Here is a 21299-nt window from a genome sequence, read left to right as displayed (position 1 = left end):
TGTATATTTGATGACAATGCGGCAGAAGTCAGCGGGGATACAGGATCTGGCGGGGGATGGATGTTGACGCAGCACCAACCATATTTAAATAATCATATGACATCCCAGCGACATTTTCCGTCAAAATAAAAGTCTGAATATTTTAAAAGTAATTAATAAATATAAATAAAAATCGGTTGCACTTAGTAGGCGGATGGGCGAATCAAATGTGTCCGTAGGTGTGAGTGTGTGAGTGAATGTGTGTGTGTGTGTTGGCCTGTGAAGGACTGGCGCCCCCTCCAGGGTGTATTCCCGCCTTGCGCCAACCGCCACCCTGAACTGGATAAGCACTTAAAGACAATGAATGAATGAATGTAAACAGATTATTTTACAGATGATGAATGAATAAATTCACGTTGTAGATCTGGTGTAACAAAAGGCAGCTGAGAGACTTTTAAATATATATATCTTTATTCTGGGTCTTTGTTTAATCAGTTCATCAAAACAATATACAAATGTACAGGAAATGTCAATCAAAATAAAAGGATTAACATAAAAATAATAATTTATGTGAAAAGAAGAATTATTAACATTAACAAACACTTGATCCTAAATGTAAATACACAGAGAAATACAGGGCCTTCATTAATTTCATTTCAACTTTAGTGTGAGTGCTTGGAGAACAAGTGAAAACAGTTTCCATATTTTTATTGATGAATTATTTTGCTGATTTATGACTGTTCTGTTGGAGGAAACAGTGGTGTTTGTAGGCATTTTGTGTTCTTATGAGTCTGTGATTATTGCTAAGTCAGCACACATTCTGTTAAAACTTCCATTAAATATATGATTTGATCAAGCTCACCGTCATGTCATTAAACAGAAGTGAAAATCTAATATAACTTTAACTAAATCTCCTTTCTGACTGGGTTCGCGAGGCCTCAGTGGTCCCTAAAAGTTAAAGATGAAGTTGAGTACATTCAACAAAGTCCAAACACCACAGAACTGAAGCATCATTTACAGGTAAAAGCAGATAGAACTTCAATTTGAAGAAACAGTCTGTTCTTGCTTCAGTGTAAGCAAGCTGAAAGATTGCAAATATCGGTAAATACACTGCGTCGAGTGGTCAGCGGCATTCTTCATGGCTCCTGGGCAGTGTACAGTATACACTCCATAAAGTGTGGTCACTGTGTAATGGTCTGTGGTGGTCCTCATGGCTGCTGGACAATGTACAGTGTATTTTCCTGTGTCCAGTGTGTAAAATCCAGTGATCTAGTCATCAGGGCTGCTGCTGGTACTGCCCCTCTGTGGCTGTGTAAAAGTCGTCCAGGACGCTTTGGATGTAGTCGAATGTGGGACGGTCTTCTGGTTTATTCTTCCAGCAACTGCTCATGATGTCGTACAGCTCAGATGGACAGTTTTCTGGACGAGGCATGCGGTAACCACGCTGCACTGAGGTCATCACCTCACCATTACTCATCCCTGCAAAGACAAAAGAGAGAGAGAGAGAGAGAGAGTGAGAGAGAGAGAGAGAGAGAGAGAGAGAGAGAGAGAGAGAGAGACAGAGAGAGATAGTGAGAGAGAGAGAGAGAGAGAAAGATAGATAGTGAGAGAGTGAGAGAGAAAAAGAGAGAGAGAGAGAGAAAGATAGATAGTGAGAGAGAGATAGAGAGTGAGAGAAAGATAGATAGTGAGAGAGAGATAGAGAGTGAGAGAGAAAGAGAGATAGAGAGTGAGAGAGAAAGAGAGATAGTGTGAGAGAGAGAGAGAGAGTGAAAGAGAGTGAGAGAGAGAAAGAGAGATAGTGTGTGAGAGAGAGAGATAGTGAGAGAGAGAGAGAGAGAGAAAGATAGATAGTGAGAGAGAGAGAGAGTGAAAGAGAGTGAGAGAGAGAAAGAGAGATAGTGTGAGAGAGAGAGAGAGAGTGAAAGAGAGTGAGAGAGAGAAAGAGAGATAGCGTGTGAGAGAGAGAGATAGTGAGAGAGAGAGAGAGAGAAAGATAGATAGTGAGAGAGAGAGAGAGAGTGAAAGAGAGTGAGAGAGAGAAAGAGAGATAGTGTGAGAGAGAGAGAGTGAAAGAGAGTGAGAGAGAGAAAGAGAGATAGTGTGAGAGAGAGAGAGAGTGAAAGAGAGTGAGAGAGAGAAAGAGAGATAGTGTGAGAGAGAGAGAGAGTGAAAGAGAGTGAGAGAGAGAAAGAGAGATAGTGTGTGAGAGAGAGAGATAGTGAGAGAGAGAGAGAGAGAGAGAAAGATAGATAGTGAGAGAGAGAGAGAGTGAAAGAGAGTGAGAGAGAGAAAGAGAGATAGTGTGTGAGAGAGAGAGATAGTGAGAGAGAGAGAGAGAGAGAAAGATAGATAGTGAGAGAGAGAGAGAGTGAAAGAGAGTGAGAGAGAGAAAGAGAGATAGTGTGAGAGAGAGAGAGAGAGTGAAAGAGAGTGAGAGAAAGAGAGAGTGTGTGAGAGAGAGAGAGAGTGAGAGAGAGTGAGAGAAAGATAGATAGTGAGAGAGAGAGAGAGAGAGAGAGAGAGAGAGAGAGAGAGAGAGAAAAGAAATCAGAGTGTGACAGCTAAACATTCTCACTATTCATTTATCTCATATATATAATGAAAACTGGCATCATTATTATATAATAATATGATATTCATAATATTATGAATATGTATTATTTATTATTAGTATTTATATTGTTATATTATATATAAAATATTATAATATGAAAGAGAGAGACAGAGGGTTATAAAAGAAAAGCAAGACTCTTATTCTGTTTGGTTCTGCTTTCTACCAGTAGAGGGCGATATATATTTAAAAGCTAGTCTCTACTGTTGCACTGGTCAGTAATAATGTCCAGAACAAGCCAAACGAAGAGGGTTAGGGAGTCATTTAGATGTTTAATCACATTCCACAGCCCTGTTACTTCACCTGGATACGGGATTTTTCCGTACGTGATGATCTCGTAAATGAGGATTCCAAAAGACCACATGTCAGACTTGATGGTGAAGGAGCCGTAGTTTATGGCCTCGGGAGCCGTCCATTTGATGGGGAACTTGGCTCCTGCAACACAGTCACCACACACAGTGTTCACTTCACTTCACGCACGGGTCACACAGGAGCGGGGGGTGTGAAGTGAGTGTGTGCTGAGAACACACACTCACAGAAGAAAAAGCTCTATCTCAGCACTTGCACCTCGAGTGGTCTACGGCTTGAGTGGAGAACGACCTCCAAAACTCAGGCGAAAAACGCTGAATACACAACACACAGCCCTCTGAGAGGTGTAGGTCACAGACACAGTTTAAGTGAAGTGCAGAATAGAGCTGGATACTCCTTCAAATGAATAGTAACATTATTAAAAACCATAAACCCCTAAAAGAGTAGGATTTAATCATTTAGAAGTATTAAGAAAACTAGAAACCCATTATATTTATATTTGAATTACAATCACAGTAATGAGTCAAGTATATGTTGTAATTATTGTGTTATTATACTTTAAAAACTAATAGTAATCTTAACAAATATATCATCATACGTGTCTCATATCTCACTATGACTCATAATGACAAGCTAATATTTCATATGATTTGTACGTATTTATTTCGTAAGTATTTTGTACGTTTTATATTTATAATAATATATTCTCATGATTATATTTAGGGCGGCACGGTGGCGCAGCAGGTAGTTGTCGCAGTCACACAGCTCCAGGGACCTGGAGGTTGTGGGTTCGAGTCCCGCTCCGGGTGACTGTCTGTGAGGAGTGTGGTGTGTTCTCCCTGTGTCTGTGTGGGTTTCCTCCGGGTGACTGTCTGTGAGGAGTGTGGTGTGTTCTCCCTGTGTCTGCGTGGGTTTCCTCCGGGTGCTCCGGTTTCCTCCCACAGTCCAAAAACACACGTTGGGAGGTGGATTGGCGACTCAAAAGTGTCCGTAGGTGTGAGTGTGTGTGTGTGTGTGTCTGTGTTGCCCTGTGAAGGACTGGCGCCCCCTCCAGGGTGTATTCCCGCCTTGCGCCCAATGATTCCAGGTAGGCTCTGGACCCCCCGCGACCCTGAACTGGATAAGGGTTACAGATAATGAATGAATGAATGGTTATATTTACTTTCTAGAAAAAAAAAATGGAAATACTGCTATTTCTGTTGGATATTTATCTGTACATTCACACAGCGTGATGAAGACTACCGCTCCCACCTTCTCGGGCCGTGTACTGGTCGTCCTCGATAACTCGGGCCAGGCCGAAATCAGCGATTTTACACAGCAGGCTTTCAGACACCAGCACATTGGCTGCTCTCAGGTCCCGGTGGATGTAATTCTTCTTCTCAATGTAGGCCATGCCTTCTGCTATCTGCACAAACAAGCAAACACACACACACACACACACACATGAGGCAAAGTAAAACACATTAACCTAATGCTACACACACACTTACTCATACTGAAAAGGGTCACTTAGTGTTCATGTGCACGCAATGGCTTTGAAACTCAAGAAAGTGTAAATAAAAAAGAGTAAATATGAACTGGTTTAATTTTAGCTGAGCTAAGACAGTCTTGTCGTCCATGCATGGACAAAAATAGGGTCTCACTTCTCTTTTAGTGTTCTCTTTCACTCTCTAAAACAGGATGTGCAACTCCCAGTCGAGGTGTTCCTCTAGAAGAGCTTCAAAAACAGTTTAGCACTGGGACCTGAAATCCCTCCGTTTCTCGGAATCATAACAGTTCATTTGTTTTAGGTTATTAGCCTCATCATGAGTCATTCCTGAGGTCTTTGAAAGCTGAATCAGGAATCAGGAAAACATATAAAGACACAGTTGTCTAAGACTATAGCGAAAGATAGTTAGCTTTTAGCCTTGTAGCAAAACAGCGTGATTAGCGTGTTCTCCTCCGAGTGTGCTGAGTTTGTTGCAATGATACCATTGTTTTTGTATTGTTTTTTACTATCAACAATAAATATAAAACATAAATGGAAACATGTCCATGTCCTCTGACCATTTTGGCTTAATATATATATATACATATATATATATATATATATATATATATATATATATTTATATATATTTAATGTCATACAAGTAAATATTGTAATGCCTAGTACCTTTAATGGGCGACGTTTCTCCATTTCGTTTCAAAAATAATAAATTCATGACTAAAATGTGCAGAGCTTTGGAGAAATCAGAATTCAGAGTTCAGCCATAAAAATTTAAATGATGGTTATTTTTACATTTAAAAGTTCACTGAATTATAAATTTCCTACACACACACACACACACACACACAAAGATAACACTTTCCTTTGTGTGAGTGAGAAAGCTTGGTGCAAAATAATCAGTCACGGTTCCTCTTTTTTCAAGCAATGGAAAATGTGACATCAGCATCTGTTTCCAAATAATGCACAGAAAACACAAGCCTGGTGCCTGATGCGTTACAACAGATTAGAAAAGAGGAAGAACGTGCAGACGCTAGAGTCGCTGGTTTAAAAGACTGACGATTTTAAAAGGACATTGGTGTATTGTTTTATTTTACTTTACCTGAGCTGAAAAATCGATGAGTTTGGGCAGCTGTTGTTTAGAGCCAGTGTCACTTTTCAAGAAGTCCAACAGGCTGCCTGGCAACGGGAGAAAATATTCACAACTCAGAGGGAGGGGTGTGACAAAGAATATAAATATATATAAAAAAAGAAGAAGAAGAAGAAGTATGCTGTGGAGATGCATTGACTTTACAGCTGTTGTGCGACTACATCATTGACAGTATATGATGATAGTGTAGCACAGCCATTATTATTAGCTTCAACTGAAGGAAATTACAAATATTCTGTGACAGTTTGTATCTCATTATAGATGGCTGCCTGAGAGGGTGTTGAAGGCTTTTTGTATCAGCCATTATCCCAGTGGCAACAGCCAGTTCATTTGGTTAAACAATGTCACATAGCCATAAACATATTTACTTTTATGTTGGGCTTATATCATTTGAATTTTTAAAAACAGGATTCGGAAAACAACACTCTACTGACGCCTGATCAAGCAGTGATTTGAATAAAAGTATGTGCTTCTGCACGTCTGCAGTTACCAAGTGTGCCGAAAGGCTCTGATGCGTTTCTAATACTGTGTAAACAGTTGTAGCTGTTATAGAGTAAACTGTGTAAAAGTCAGAGATAAATCCTCATTTCAAATCAAAAACAGCCTTACATCCAATATACAGAGTGGGCCATTTATATGGATACACCTTAATACAATGGGAATGGTTGGTGATATTAACTTCCTGTTTGTGGCACATTAGTATATGGGAGGGGGGAAACTTTTCAAGATGGGTGGGGACCATGATGGCCATTTTGAAGTCGGCCATTTTGGATCCAACTTTAGTTTTTTTCAATGGAAAGAGGGTCATGTGACACATCAAACTTATTGGGAATTTAACAAGAAAAACAACAGTGCGCTTGTACGTTTTAACGTAACTTCATTCTTTCATGAGTTATTTACAAGTTTCTGACCACTTATAAAATGTGTTTAAAGTGCTGCCCATTGTGTTGGATTGTCAATGCAACCCTCTTCTCCACTCTTCACACACTGATAGCAACACCACAGGAGAAAGGCTAGCACAGGCTTCCAGTATCCATAGTTTCAGGTGCTACTAATGTGCCACAAACAGGAAGATAATATCACCAACCATTCCCATTTTATTAAGGTGTATCCATATAAATGGCTCACCCTGTATACATAATCATATTTCTGAGATTACATATAAAACAATCCAGTGTCTTTTGTTGAAAACATATGGCCAAAGGAAGCTGGCAAGAAACTTGTAATGAAACAAATTAAGAGCACAGGCAATTCAAATAAAGAAGCTATACACAGGAGAAGGCAAAGCCCAGACAATGAATGTGTGTGAGATTATTTGGATTTTGGGCCGCAGTGTAAGTTCTTTGGTGTTAAAAACGGCGATGAGCAGGAAGTAACTTACTGTCTCATTTACCTGGACAGTTCTTTTATATTCGCACAGATATTAATTTGTGTGCATTTAAAAATATATATCCATACTAAAGATGCAATGAAAATGAAAAAACAAGAAAAATAAAAAATAAAAAGGAAGTGTGTATGTCCACTGGCCTGTGTTAACCCAACTGAATGGTTCTCACAGTCTAAACCCACCAGGAAAAAATAGAATAATGGTGAAATGTGTGAATCATTCCTAAAGAAACATAACTATGTAGAAACACTGTGACGTGTACCATTGGCCATGAACTCTGTGATGATGTAGATGGGTTCACATTTGGTGACAACAGCGTAAAGGCGCACAAGCCGGTCGTGCTGGAGGGTCTTCATCAGGTTGGCTTCTTCCAGAAAAGCCTCCACTGACATGGTTCCAGGCTTCAGGGTCTTCACCGCTACCTTTGTGGCGTTGTTATAGTAGGCTGAAAAACAGGAAAGGCTTTTATGTTCACAAGACCCTTTTCTTGATCACAGACGAATGGCTGGGAGAAATGCTGACCATAGCTTTATATCAGCGAAGACAGAACCACCGAATTGTTCAATACGTTGCTTTCCTCTTTCGTTCTGCCTCAGAAGAGAAATTCAGTTTCTTTTTTGAACGGAAGCTAAACCTTGAATCACTAATAAGTAACAGAAAATATTCTCTAATAAAACATTATTTATACATTTCAACCTGCAGCTTAGGACGGCACGGTGGTGCAGCAGGTAGTGTCGCAGTCACACAGCTCCAGGGGCCTGGAGGTTGTGGGTTCGATTCCCGCTCCGGGTGACTGTCTGTGAGGAGTTGGTGTGTTCTCCCTGTGTCCATGTGGGTTTTCTCCGGGTGCTCTGGTTTCCTCCCACAGTCCAAAACACACATTGCAGGTGGATTGGCGACTCAAAAGTGTCCGTGAATGTGTGTGTGTCTGTGAAGGACTGGTGCCCCCTCCAGGGTGTATTCCCGCCTTGCGCCCAATGATTCCAGGTAGGCTCTGGACCCCCCGCGACCCTAAATTGGATAAGCGGTTACAGATAATGGATGGATGGATGGAACCTGCAGCGTGACTACGTTATGTAGTGATCTGTATTTCTGAAAAGATCCGATATGAGTCCTTTTGTGAGTGATGTTACAGTCAGTGATGACAGTACAACTCGTTTAATACCACAGATGATGCTTGCATCGACATACATAAGGTTAGTCAATGCCATGACCCAATGAGCAACAAATTCTTAACTCTTAAGCGTATGGTAATCTATAATAAGACTTTCTTTTTTGACAGTTTTCTGGCACCTTATGACATACACTTGTCTAGAAAATGGACACAAGTACATTATACACTTAGAAATTATAGCAGCCATATTGAAAAATAGGATTCATTTTCAGACACCAAATATTTCTTGGCAGATAGTTGTTTGGAACATATTATCTTTTACGTTTCAAACACTCACGGTTAAATGTGTGTTTCTGTGTTCTCAAACCGCCTTTATTTCTCAGTAATGGTGAGTCATGGTGCTGATCAGTGCTGAGATGACAGAAAAGTGAAGAGATATTTGCCCCTGATTCTTAAAAGTCTAATGACATCTCTTAGAAGGTTGTGGTCAGCATGACATTTCTGAGAGAATCTAAGCTTCATGACGTCCCTCAAGCTTCATCAGCCAATCAAATGTTTGGAATCAACAGTAATTGGAATCCAAGTCAGTCTGAGGTTAATGTATAAAAAGGTTCTGACATCTCAGTCTTGGGAAACCTCACTGTTAAAGTAGAAAACCAAGGACGCCAGAAAGAATTTCACTTTCCAAATCGCCGTTTTTCTAAATTTACTGACTGATGCATGACAATGACTGGCCAATCAGAAGATCACATACAGTAATAGGCGGGTTTATTCGAGGGGGCTTATGGCCGTTATATCGCAAATATTGAGGGAAAATCTAGGAAAACCGTGAAAGATGAATAGCCAAAAGTATTTCTTACGTACAGTACATGTATTGTTCATGTCCACATCCGAGTGAAATTTACTGACGCTAAATCACAGCTTAGGAATGACTCTATTAAAGAAACTGTTCGGATATCACATGTAGTTCCAGCTGAAAAACATTATAGAACGACTGTTTAATGCAAAGGGTGGGTTGTTAACAGCACAGGGAGGGGTTTAAAAGTCCAAATACTCGTTAAATATATAAATATCTTTCCTCTTACTTTCGCGTGTGGTCTTGGAACGCATCCCCCGCGAAAAACGAGGGGACACTGTAAATCAGTTTTAAAGGCACAGTAACAAAAATTACCCCTACAAAAAGAGGTAAGAAAATATTCCTGTAAAAATTAATTCAGGCTGTTTGTTTGGAACATTTGGACTGAAATGTTATACTTGGAATGTAGTTATCACCAGAAATAATTAAGTAAGACACAGCAAAAATGTATTTTCACATTACACAATAACGAGAATATATTATGGATGTAGCAAATTATTCTAAACCTTTTGACTAAACCATACGTCCATTAAAGGCTTGTTATGGAGCCATGCCCAAGCCATAACAAACGAGAGTGTGCAGAATATTTCCCATAAATCCAGCCGCTATGAAGGGTAATAAACCTGTGTGTGTGGCAGTGAACTGGTAACAGGTTCAAGAGGAAACATCTTGAGTGTATGAGGCCCCACTCCATTTGTATATTTGCAAAGTCGACCGCTTCCTGCGATTCATCGTGCCTGCCAAGCGGGAAGAAGCCGCATGAATAATAATGACATCCAATGCAAATCCCCCTCCGACTGCGCTACAGCTTCCCTCTCAGATCCCACCGATAAGACCTCTGTGGGTGCAGTTAGCCCACCCAGTCCCACAACAGGAACCGGCACCACTCGCCTAAAGCCGCTTACCGGCTATTGTTGCTAATCCGAATTTAGGCTTTAAAGAATAAGTCTGAACCGGCAGTTTTTGCCGTCTGTGCTAAACCTTTTCTGAGAATCTAAAAAATGAGTCATAAACCAGGCAAATCCCAGCAAGTAGCACCAAACGTTTCCTGACAGTCTGACAAATAAATCCAAGACTGTTGTCTTTGGTTATATGAAAGAGTTGAAATATTGTCCCTGTCATAAGAAAAGCCTCACATCTTTTCAGTGGAAGCATTTGAAAACGTGCCATCAATTTCATCACAAGAAGGACCACAAAATGTCTTGAAAAACAAGCTTTGAATAATTACAATGAATAGCAATCAATATGAATATTCATATTTCACATGTTGAATGTAATTATACTGTGGTGACTCAATCAAATCAGGGGCTGTGTCAGGGACATGTCAAGTCAGATCTTTTCAAATCAGATTTGAGTTATTTTTATATGTGGTCCTGGATTGTATCCAATGTGTTTGATTCGGGGGCATGTACCATGAATGTGAACAATCAGATGCTCAGCTTAAATCTGTCGTCATCAGACAGCCCCGGCAGTGACATGCAGGCTGTGTCTCAAACAGCCCTGTGCTTCCTACGTAGTGCACTGCGCAGGTGATGAAACTATGGCTTCTGCACTAAAATAACGTACTGAATGTTATAAAAAGGGAAACATACTGTACGTTACTTTGCTGTAGAAACCAATATTTAAGAACTTACACTATTGCATGTTGCTTAGGGTGACCAGACGTCCTCTTTTACCCGGACATGTCCTCTTTTTTAGACTTCCGGGCGGAATTTCACACACGTCAGGGATGTTGTTTTTCTAGAGTTTACATAGAACTTCGAGAAGTGTTTCCTTCACAAACTAGTCCCGCCCTCCCCTACTCCGATTGGTTCGCTTGAGTGAGAAGAGGGTGTGGTGAAGTAGCCTAAAATCTTCTGATTGGACGGTCTGACTGTAGAGCTACCGTTATTGGTCGATAACCTTCTCTATAAACATTTAATTGGTCAGTCTGCACGTCAGTAGTCCTTGTTTACGTCAGGCAAAGCTCATGTACCCACCCTCATCTCGAGCAGCTATGCCGAAACGGAAATCTAAGTTCTCGGATGAATTAAAAAAGAAAATCCCATGTTTTCCCATGTGTAGCAAATAAAGATGTAAAGGACCCCCCCTGAGACGTGTTCTCTTTTTCACCATCTCAGATCTGGTCACCCTAATGTTGCTTTTATGAATCTGAACTGTCAAGACAGCTAAATTTGAGCATATCTTTAAAGGAATAGTGGAGTAATTTCTGTCATTAATCGCAAACTGACAAAATATGTTTTATATAGGTCTTAAGCAAAAGTGACAGACATCCATCCATCCATCCATTATCTGTAACCATCCATCCATCCATTATCTGTAACCGCTTATCCAATTTTAGGGTCGCGGGGGGTCCAGAGCCTACCTGGAATCATCGGGCGCAAGGCGGGAATACACCCTGGAGGGGACGCCAGTCCTTCACAGGGCAACACAGACACACACACATTCACTCACACACTCACACCTACGGACACTTTCGAGTCGCCAATCCACCTGCAACGTGTGTTTTTGGACTGTGGGAGGAAACCGGAGCACCCGGAGGAAACCCACGCAGACACGGGGAGAACACACCAACTCCTCACAGACAGTCACCCGGAGGAAACCCACGCAGACACGGGGAGAACACACCAACTCCTCACAGACAGTCACCCAGAGCGGGAATCGAACCCACAACCTCCAGGCCCCTGGAGCTGTGTGACTGCGACACTACCTGCTGCGCCACCGTGCCGCCCGTGACAGACATATTTTTATTAATTTATTTTTATTTGTTATAATTATACCATGATAATAAAAGACCATTTTAAAAAAACTTATGTAAAGGTCTTATGTCATAGTTAGATCTTATGTCTTACATGGATTGCAAAATCAGAATTGTTCCACTCACCCATCCAGACCTCTCCAAACTGCCCTGCACCAAGCTTCTTCACCATCTTGATGGACTCCTTGGAGATCTCCCAGGCGTCTTTATCCCATGGCTTCTGAGCTTTAGGCTTCTCACAGGGCCTTTCTAGTTTACGACAGAGTCCATCTGCTTGTTCTGTGTAAAAAACACACACCCTTGAAATTCTCTGTTCACTAAAGAAAGGGAAGTTACACACAACACCGAGGCTAATGTTTCTCAAAATGACAAATAATGCAAAAACGTTATGGTTGAACCTTCACCCAGTTCACAGCTCTAAAGAGCTCCATGAAACTCACTGTGATAATGATGTATCAATTTTATGATATCGGGGAATGTGATTTTGGGGGATATGTAGTAGCCGCCATTATCCAGGCTGCGGATCTTATAATGTTTCACAACATCTTGACCCTGCTGTCCAACATCCCGGATCGAGAGTGAATAACTTCCTGTAAAATAGAATCAAAAGAGTCTTATCAGAGACATGCTGATACAGATAAAACCCGGCTGTGTGGCTCCAGTTTATGTAAATGAGTGAGAGAGCTATATAAAGTTCAGAACTAAAGAGTCAGTCATAACCTTCAAGAAACTCCAAGTCTCCAAGGAAAATACAAATGTGGGAAATAAATAATATAATAAAATACATAAATATATAAATAAGCTTGATAATAAATAGGAATAAATAATGCTAGTTTATATATATATATATATATATATATATATATATATATATGAAAACAACAACCATAAATAATACAATATGAGATACAGTATACTATATTTCAGCTGTATGTAATTATACATACATATGAAAATATAATTTATATTTAACACCACATCACATTTGACCAGTGGTGTTAGAAAAACTGTAACCAACTCTGCTTTTAATTTTAAAATAAAAGCAAATACATTTATAGCAAAGAAAGTTAGCTAACCTTTAGATGTTTCACTCTCTCGTATGAGGTAGGAACCTGGCTTGTTAGCGGGCGCTAATAACTGTCTCTCAGCATCTTTCCTAGTAATGTCCTTGAAGAACCATCTGCAAAACAAATGTGTAATGAATGCTGACATCTGGAAGATGGTAAAGATTATTCAGGGGTTTGTTTGCACTTACTCCTCCGTCTCCATCGTGTCCACCTGAGCCACATAATTGGATGGAATGAACCCTTCTTTCTTCGTGGTCAGCGACCTGGCCTTCCACCAGTCTCTGTGCCTGTCAGACACAGCAAAATATGCCCCAGTTATTATTTATTAGACAAGAAACCTTACATGCAGGTTGATAATCCATTAATTATCCAAGTCATAGCTTAGTTAGCATAGCTTAGCATAGTTTAGTAGCTCAAATTCAAAAATGATTCTATTAACACCTCAGCTGTGATAAAGTACACTGATAGAAGCCATCCCAAATTAAATATATGCCTTTATGTCTTTATGTGACCATTGTCACACTCAGAAACAAGAGGTCAGGGTTGTGGCACTGAAACAATACTTAACTTACACTGGAACCTAAAAAAATAATTAAAACAAGCTCAGCCAAGCCAAAAATGAGCAGGAAATCTTTCAGTTTAAACAAAACATATGTGCCCTTACTCTTCAAGAACTCTCAGCTTTTCCCCTTTTTTAAATCCCAAATCATCAGGATGCATAGCCTCGTATGGATACAGAGCGACGACTATTTTACCCTCGTTTTGCTCTGTGGAAAAAAAGAAACGTGTTTTATTCTACCTGTACGTAAATGAATTCAATGAATGTGGACAGAAATGTCAAAAACTTTAATGACACCAGACCTTCCATTTTTTGGAACATCTGACCAGGCAGGAGTCCTGGGGGGAGAGAATTGTTCTGCAATTGAAAAGCAACAGTTTAAAACTGAGCAGCAGCAAAAAAACGATTGTGGTTTAATGATACATATGCATTCAGGCTTGGTATATTTAAACATTCATGTGTTAATATGTCCTCAGTAATATGGCGCTCTAATGATAAACTACAGACTCTGATTGGTTTGTCCACACCTTTCCCAAAAATCACAAGGGATGAATTTATAAGCAATTCCAGAAAAAAACTGATCAGTCATTGGAGAATATGTACCTATAAGCCCCACCCTCTTTACACAGATAAGTGTGTAGTTTATGATTGACAGATATCTGTTGGACTTTTAAACAACATGCATACTGATTCCTATTTATAGCGTGACAAGTTTATAACTAATTTATGACTTTGTCCACAAGCTCTAGCACCTCTATTTACATGCACTCCTGAGCTATAGTCATATCTGATTTTGACTATAAAATACATTGGCCTCTAGAAGTGCTAGACACATGAGAAGACTTTGGTGCTTTCTCACTCCTGACTCGCTACTTACTATAGTGTGTGGTTTAGGGGAGGTTGGATCTCTCACATATACCGTTTTGTCAGCACGTAGAGAATCACGCTTCTTTACGCCTAGCATGCCTCCATTCTGGCCATCCTCAAGCTTGGATTTTTTACAACCCATGATTTCTGTTAGTGACAGAAACAAGAAAAACACTATGTTAATGCAGGGAAGTCATAGTAAACAAACACATATCCTACAAGTAATTAATGTGCAAGCAGTGAGTATTACATTTTGTGATGTTGTTCAAACAATAAAAGTGGTCAAACTAGAAAGATTCTCTATGGCTGTGTTTATACTGCCTCCATTCACCTTCCAGCAACACATTTACTACCAAACAACTGGTTTCAACTAGTATCAAATCAACGATGCATTCAGCTGAACACTACTCCACACTAGTGGACATACACATGACAATAAATAAGATAAACGTATTACATTAAAACGTAAAACCATTTGTAGCTCATGAACTTTATATATTTATGAAAACCTCATGAATTTAAGACAACAAATAAAATGTGTAAATTACAGGAAGCTGTATTTAAATCATTTCAGCCATAATATGTTTAGGGAAACCACCAAAATGTCACTCAAGGAAAAGCACGATGGATGCCACGCTCTGTTTACCCATTAGTAACCACTGTTCAATCAGTAACTAGTATCACCCAGTTACATTCCAGCAAAAAGTGACCCACTGTGTGTAAATCAATAACAATATGTGTCTGATGATAAACCATGAAGATATACGTCATACTTCCTCCTTAAGACCATAAAGTATTTATCAATATTAACAAATACAGAATTACAATTTCAAAAGTGAATACAGAGCAAATTCAATAGATATATAATTTAGTGCCATACTATAGGTTTACTGTTGACGACATATTTACTGCTTTCATAAGTCTATATTTAAACGCAAGGCTAACGGGTTGAAGAGAGACTTAAACACTACGCAAACCAAAACCAAGTGTGAAAAATTCATCACCCTGCATTTTTTTCAAGTGCTGAAAGTGTGAAACAATAGACATATTAATACAGATCGTCAAATAAAGATTGTCTTAATGGCTGCTACTAATATTTTTTAGCTCTGTCACGTCCCATTGTCCATTTTAATAGATAATTAATGTAATAAAGCCAGATAAGAATATCAGGACAAGTGTATGACATATGAAGGTAATTTTCATTTCCCATACATTGTTAGCTTAATTAACCTCAATTACTGATCGCAGTGTAAATCTAAAGAAGAGTCAAACGTAGTCTGACTTTATGACAGTTCCCGAAATTACACTTTTATTAAACTGATACGGCCGATTCACATGATTCCCGTAACGCGGCAAACGATGTTGCTTTACTATCATCTTTCAGCTAAAGTCCTCTATACACCTTTTACAGCTCTCTTAGTCAGCTAATACTGATTGTGGTCCAGGTGACCTAGTTTTGTTGTAGTGGTCTCTCTTAACCCAAAAATGAAATCTGACAAGAAAACGTTTGCTTTGTCCAACTTAAGTACACTTTCGCTTGAATGTTTTGCTACTTTTGTGTTAAATAGTAAATGTATGGAACTACATGTTTTTTTAAGACTAAGTAAATGCTTGTGAATCCCACTACATTTTAATAAAAATAAACAAATACCACATTCTTCATAAATTTGAAGAACACTTTCACCAAAATGATAGTTCTATAAGCTCCATTTAAAACGTATTGTTCTTAAATATATATTTCCATTAATATAGAACCCACGAAGAGTGTACGCTATAAAAGACATCCGGAGACAACATATACTTAAATGTTAACCCTCTATGCTAATAAACACATTAGCAAGGTTTGCCTTGTGGTTTGCCTTTTGTGTTGACACCAATGTGTTAACCCCTACTTAAATCTATGCTAATTTTAGCTGACAACTTTAGATTTTGTTTTGAGGTTTGCACTGCACTACGTACTGCATTCACCACATTTTGGTTATTGACTGCTTTAGACAGGGAGTTTTCCACAGTTGTGTAAGAGTACATTCAGAAGTTTGCCGCTCTCAGAGCTTGTGCCAATTGGACGTGCCTGTATTTTTAGACAGCTGCAGGAAGCTGGTAGCAAGGCAATATCGGCAGATTAGTGTGTGTGACAATATGCAGGCCACTGAAGCTGCATATTTCCTCCTTTCAGCCGGTCTGCTTGTGGCTTTCAGACCGACAGGAAGGACAGAAAGCAGACAACAGACGCAACAGGCTGCAATGAAAACTCAGCGGCCTTCAGCCCACTGCAGGTGCTCTGAACCCTGAAAGAGCACAGACGTATGGCTTTTTTATTAAGTTCACGCTTATGTTATGGGATGTAACGACACACTCAACCAAATTTAAAAAAATAAAATAAAAACACTGGATAAAAGAAACTTAACGTACACATTTTGGCCAAAAAGCTGAAAATCAAAAAACACACATCTGCTCGTGTCATTCCACTTTACATTTCACAAGTTACATTCTGACGTGGATTTACATTCAGCGCATTCTGACATTAGCGTATTTTAATAACTGTTTCTCTTCTGACCCAAACAAAAAGAGCCACTTTAACAATTCTTGAAAATGTATGTTTTGGCAAAATTTAGTTGCATCCTTATTCACCTACATTTTAAAACATATAGAGAAACTCTACATAACGTAAAGTCTAATATTCCTGTAAAAGGCTTTTTTCCCTGAATCACACGTCTAAGCCGAGAATCGCAGAGGAACTTTTATTTTTAAGAGTGTTTATGTTGCAGTCTTACACAAGATTGGGCAGCAGAACTGTAGAGGAAGTGAATCAATTTTGGAATAGTTTCTCTGTCTGTAACACAATTCAACACTGAGGGTTGGAATTTTGGTTTTTAAAAAGCACAGACTGCTTCCTTTACAGTATAAAGTGTTGTCTTGGAATGTATAAGTTCTAGACTTGTTACTGATGAGTCTATGACCACCTTTAGCCATGTTGAATACGTTAAGAATACGTTTACATTTCCACTCATTTTAACAGATGGAAACAGACACTGAATGGAAAAAATAAGTTGATGCTTAGAGTAGTCCAGAGCATCAATGGATTTATTTCTTTTTCAAGTACTGTTAGAATCCATGTGGCAAGTGTGACCAGTGGCCATGAAATCACAACTGACAAGCGTAGCAAAATGATCAAGGCGAAGACAAAAATGAAAACATAGCTGAGGTAGAAAATCTGCCTCATTCGATTATTCCCTGAGCCACTCTGAATTTACTGATATTCTGTAGCTTCTAAAAAGGAAACTGCACGTTACAAAGAAAAACACAGACTTACCAATGTTCTGTGGTTCAGTTTCAAACCAAAAGATCAACTCCGAACATTAATATTCTCAATAATGAAGCGCAGCTGAGATACTTTCAGCAGTTAATTGATCCCCAACAGCTTAAGGTTATCTCATAAATGAAGTACTTCCAAACGATTTCAGAGATCTACATTTATAAAGGTATTGTACAATGTGTCTTTAATACAGACCTCATCATTTCTGAGGTCTTCAGATATGCAAATCACTCTGGCGTCCTTTATCCCGAAAATGCTATTAAATCTCGTATGCCTTTCAAATCAGGCTCTTAAACATAACGCCCAGCAACCTCTTGCAGTTCCCTAAATTAACGTTTTAAATAAAACAAAATGTGAAGAGAAACCTTCTTCTGAGGCATGGTGTAAAGAACCCCTTTGACACATTTTTTTGACAACGTTTGGTCACTGCCAGTTCCTCCATGCTCTTCTTTAATGTACACATTTGACTGAACTTTGTTCTTTAAAATGTGGTCACTACTAACTATATTAGTAACTGAGTTATTTTTATTTACTTTGATCACAGTCTATAAACGAGTGTCCTTCTGTTTTGTGTGAACGTCTAACTATTAACCGTCTGTTCACTGAAAATGTTATATTTAAACAGAGGTGGCCAAATCAGGTCCAGAATGTAAATATTTTCCAAACAGTTCTGCTTCACAAGACACCTCTGAGGATGGTGTGAGATATGGCTGGACAATATGGCGAACATCTACCACCATATCGTTCTAAAACAGCCAATATGATATAACCCCAATATCGATATAAACCACTGAAGAAGCCACTGAAAAACTGCCCAGAACAAACAAGAAACACGACATCACCATCAAACATACACCTATTGGCTTTGTCAATATTAATATTTTTAAACTAACTTCCAAACTGAGGACTGTGGAACTGGCAGTGACCTGTAATGGCCGTCAGTCAGTGACAGATGCTGTGAATAATGTATATTGAAATATTGAACATGTGTTTAAAAATCATGTCATTGTTACTGAAACATTTATATCGTGATATATATTGGTACTGAATTATTGTCCAGCCCTAGTTTGGGATGATAAGAGAAGACATTTGAAAGAAATCCTATAAAGAATTGATACTTTGCCACTTCTGCTTTTAATTGTGGGTTTCTAATTTATTTATTTATTTATTTATTAGCTCACTCTTTACATTTGAAGTGTGACATGTCATATTTATATAAGGTAAGGGAGACTGTGGCTCAACACCTTTGCCAAACCTTGTGCAGGTGTGAAATTTGCACTTCCAGCACCTTCACGACATTGCACAAGGGGGTTCTCATTAATTTACAGACTAGAATGAGCAATAATCACAATCTAATACTAGTCAGGCATGGGATGGAATAAACGGTGCTATTGAATAGCCACTTCCTATTTCAGTAGTTATTGAATACAGTGTTGTGTAGCAAACTATGAACCAAATTCAAAAATGGTCCAGAACAAAATCAAAAACTGAATTTGCTGAACTTTTTTGACAAAAAAGCAATTAATTAAAAGTCTGAACAAATTTTTTTCCATTCTACTTTTCATACTGTCAATTGTTCTGCAGTTCTGTAATCCTCTGCTTTCACAGGCATTTCTACTCTACACTTTTATTACTCTTTCATTACTGCCAATATATTCACTCATCAATGCCTGTAACTGCTAATCCAGTTCAGGGTCATGGTGGGTCAGGAGCCTACGAAAAATCACTGGGCACAAGGCTGACACAGACTCTTAACGGTGCGCCAATCCATCCCAGGGTACCACACATTATGTGGAGGTCCTTAAAAGAAAAAAAAAAAAAAACAACAAAACATAAACCGTTCTTATCATAGAATTTATGGAAGGGCTTTACCATCAAAACCTGTTTGAGGAACCAGAACATATTTATTCACTGTCATCATACAAAGCGCACTTTCTAATAGCTTTGTATTTAAGGGCAAAGTTTATTTAAGTCATTGACACTTCATGTGCGTTCATGCCATCATCCTCATACTACTTCAGGAGCCTTGGAGAAACCACTCGCCACAAAAGCTAACTACTGAGTAATACACAGCATAGCTATTATAATAGGACAGTAGTATACAAACTGATGGATTCACTTTTTCATTTCAAACTGAAGTAACACAGAAATTGTGTTTCCTGGACACCAATATTGGGATTTTTAAATATGAAAACTGTCAACTGCCATTTCTTCACAGGTTGATAGAATTAAAACTTACATAGAATCAACTCAGCACTGTATTAAATAGCAATATTATAACATAAGCAGGTTTTACATTTTCCAGATTTTCTGAGGGTAAGAAAATGGCCCCCACTCAGGCTCCTTTGGGAACTTCAACAGCCCGCCCCCCCCCCTCCCCCCATCTTTCCTGGTTAACCCCGGGCCAGGGTGAAATGTAATTAGCAGGCTATAATGCTAGTCAACGGTCAGGGGTTCTATTTAACGGCCGTTTTCTACTTTAGTTGTAACGGAATACAGTTCCAAAGACAGGTCTTTCAGGCTGTAAAGTAGCTAACATTAACAATTCTCACACTAACCTCATAAAATATATCTAAAAATAAAGATATATAATCATAAAAGACGAATATGAACATAGTGTAGAGTGAAAGACTATTTATGAGGTAACTGCCACTTACGGTGTTTTCCGTTAAAATATTTTTTTATCCGACTTTACCTATTTTTTCGACATTAATATATATATATATTTCGATTCTCTTTCGTTTCTAACAAATTCGACTAGGATTTTAACTGTACTCGATTTACAGTAACTTAATGTGTACGTGATAACAGACTGACCAATTACACAGCGATAGACAGAGAGAGAGAGAGAGAGAGAGAGAGAGAATACAATAAAACAGTGAACTTACCTGTGAAGTACCAAGAAGTTTAAAAGTTCTGGCGCATTTAGAAATATGAAGTTAAAGGGGGTTTAACGTGTCCGGTTTAGTCGCTGAAAGAACCCGTAGTTTTGTCCTCACGTCTCGGATCATTAAAGTGAGAGCTGGACTGACAGCAGAAAGAGGAACAAACTCAACCTGGTGTAACTTCCTGCTGTTCTCTCTGGATTTGCATACACGGACTCAACCTCTTACATTAACAGGGTTATAAATCCCTAGAGTGGTCCTTCCCCTCATATTCAGCGTCATTTTAAGCATCTAAGTCACATATTATTTAAAACCATTTATCTGAAGTGTAGTATGTTTTCTGTACAAATGTCTAGAATAATGTATACCACTCACTGTCCATTTTATCAGCTCTACATCTCTTACAGGCGCACTTTGTACACACTCTATCTGTTGCTTGTTAAACTTTGTGAGCTGGTATTGTTGGTTAGTGGAACATTCTCAGTGCTGTACTGACCCTGACCTGGTGGTGGTGTGTTAATGTGTGTTGCTGGCATGAGTGGATCAGACACAGCAGGGCTGCTGAAGTTTTTAAATACTTTGCACCCTCACTGCAGAATAGACACACCTAACCTATCTAGATTATTGGTTGCTGCACATTTGTATTCATCATCCTCATGTCCTTCATTAGTGCGCACAGAATGCTGCCCACAGGACTCTTTTAGCTGGGTATTTTTGTGTGGTGGACTATCGTCAGTTCAGGTCAGCCACTACTGTGTCTGATCCACTTGAACCATGGCAACACACAATAACACACCACCACCAGGAAGAGAGAGTACATATAGTAAAAAGTAAAATTTTTGTTGAACTTGTTTAAGCTATGATTTTAGGTGTATAGCGTGTATATATACAGGGGTTGGACAATGACAGTGAAACGCCTGGTTTTAGACCACAGTAATTTATTAGTGCGGTG

At 39.0% G+C, this 21299-nt stretch overlaps 1 protein-coding gene across 2 annotated transcripts; it reads right to left on the bottom strand.

The window, feature by feature from the left end:
* Positions 1-459: 459 nt before the first annotated feature.
* LOC136675375 (tyrosine-protein kinase Lyn-like) lies at positions 460-20488 on the bottom strand. 2 transcript variants are annotated; one of them, XM_066651881.1, is made up of 13 exons: positions 20351-20488; positions 14157-14293; positions 13582-13636; positions 13385-13487; positions 12909-13007; positions 12730-12833; positions 12094-12243; positions 11780-11932; positions 7188-7370; positions 5491-5567; positions 4154-4307; positions 2897-3028; positions 460-1458 (listed from the first exon to the last, which is right to left on the bottom strand). In XM_066651881.1, exons 2-13 carry the CDS (start codon positions 14286-14288, stop codon positions 1256-1258), a joined length of 1545 nt encoding a protein of 514 aa, XP_066507978.1. In that variant the 5' UTR covers positions 14289-14293; positions 20351-20488; the 3' UTR covers positions 460-1255. The 2 variants fall into 2 exon arrangements, with proteins under 2 accessions (XP_066507978.1, XP_066507979.1); XM_066651882.1 differs by having other exon boundaries at positions 14199-14293.
* Between the last annotated feature and the right edge of the window lie 811 nt (positions 20489-21299).

This window comes from Hoplias malabaricus, chromosome X1 (genome assembly GCF_029633855.1).
Source record: "Hoplias malabaricus isolate fHopMal1 chromosome X1, fHopMal1.hap1, whole genome shotgun sequence".
Classification (NCBI taxonomy): domain Eukaryota; kingdom Metazoa; phylum Chordata; class Actinopteri; order Characiformes; family Erythrinidae; genus Hoplias; species Hoplias malabaricus.
The sequence above is the reverse complement of the archived record's forward strand: the minus strand, read 5'-3'. Positions and strand labels throughout refer to the sequence as shown.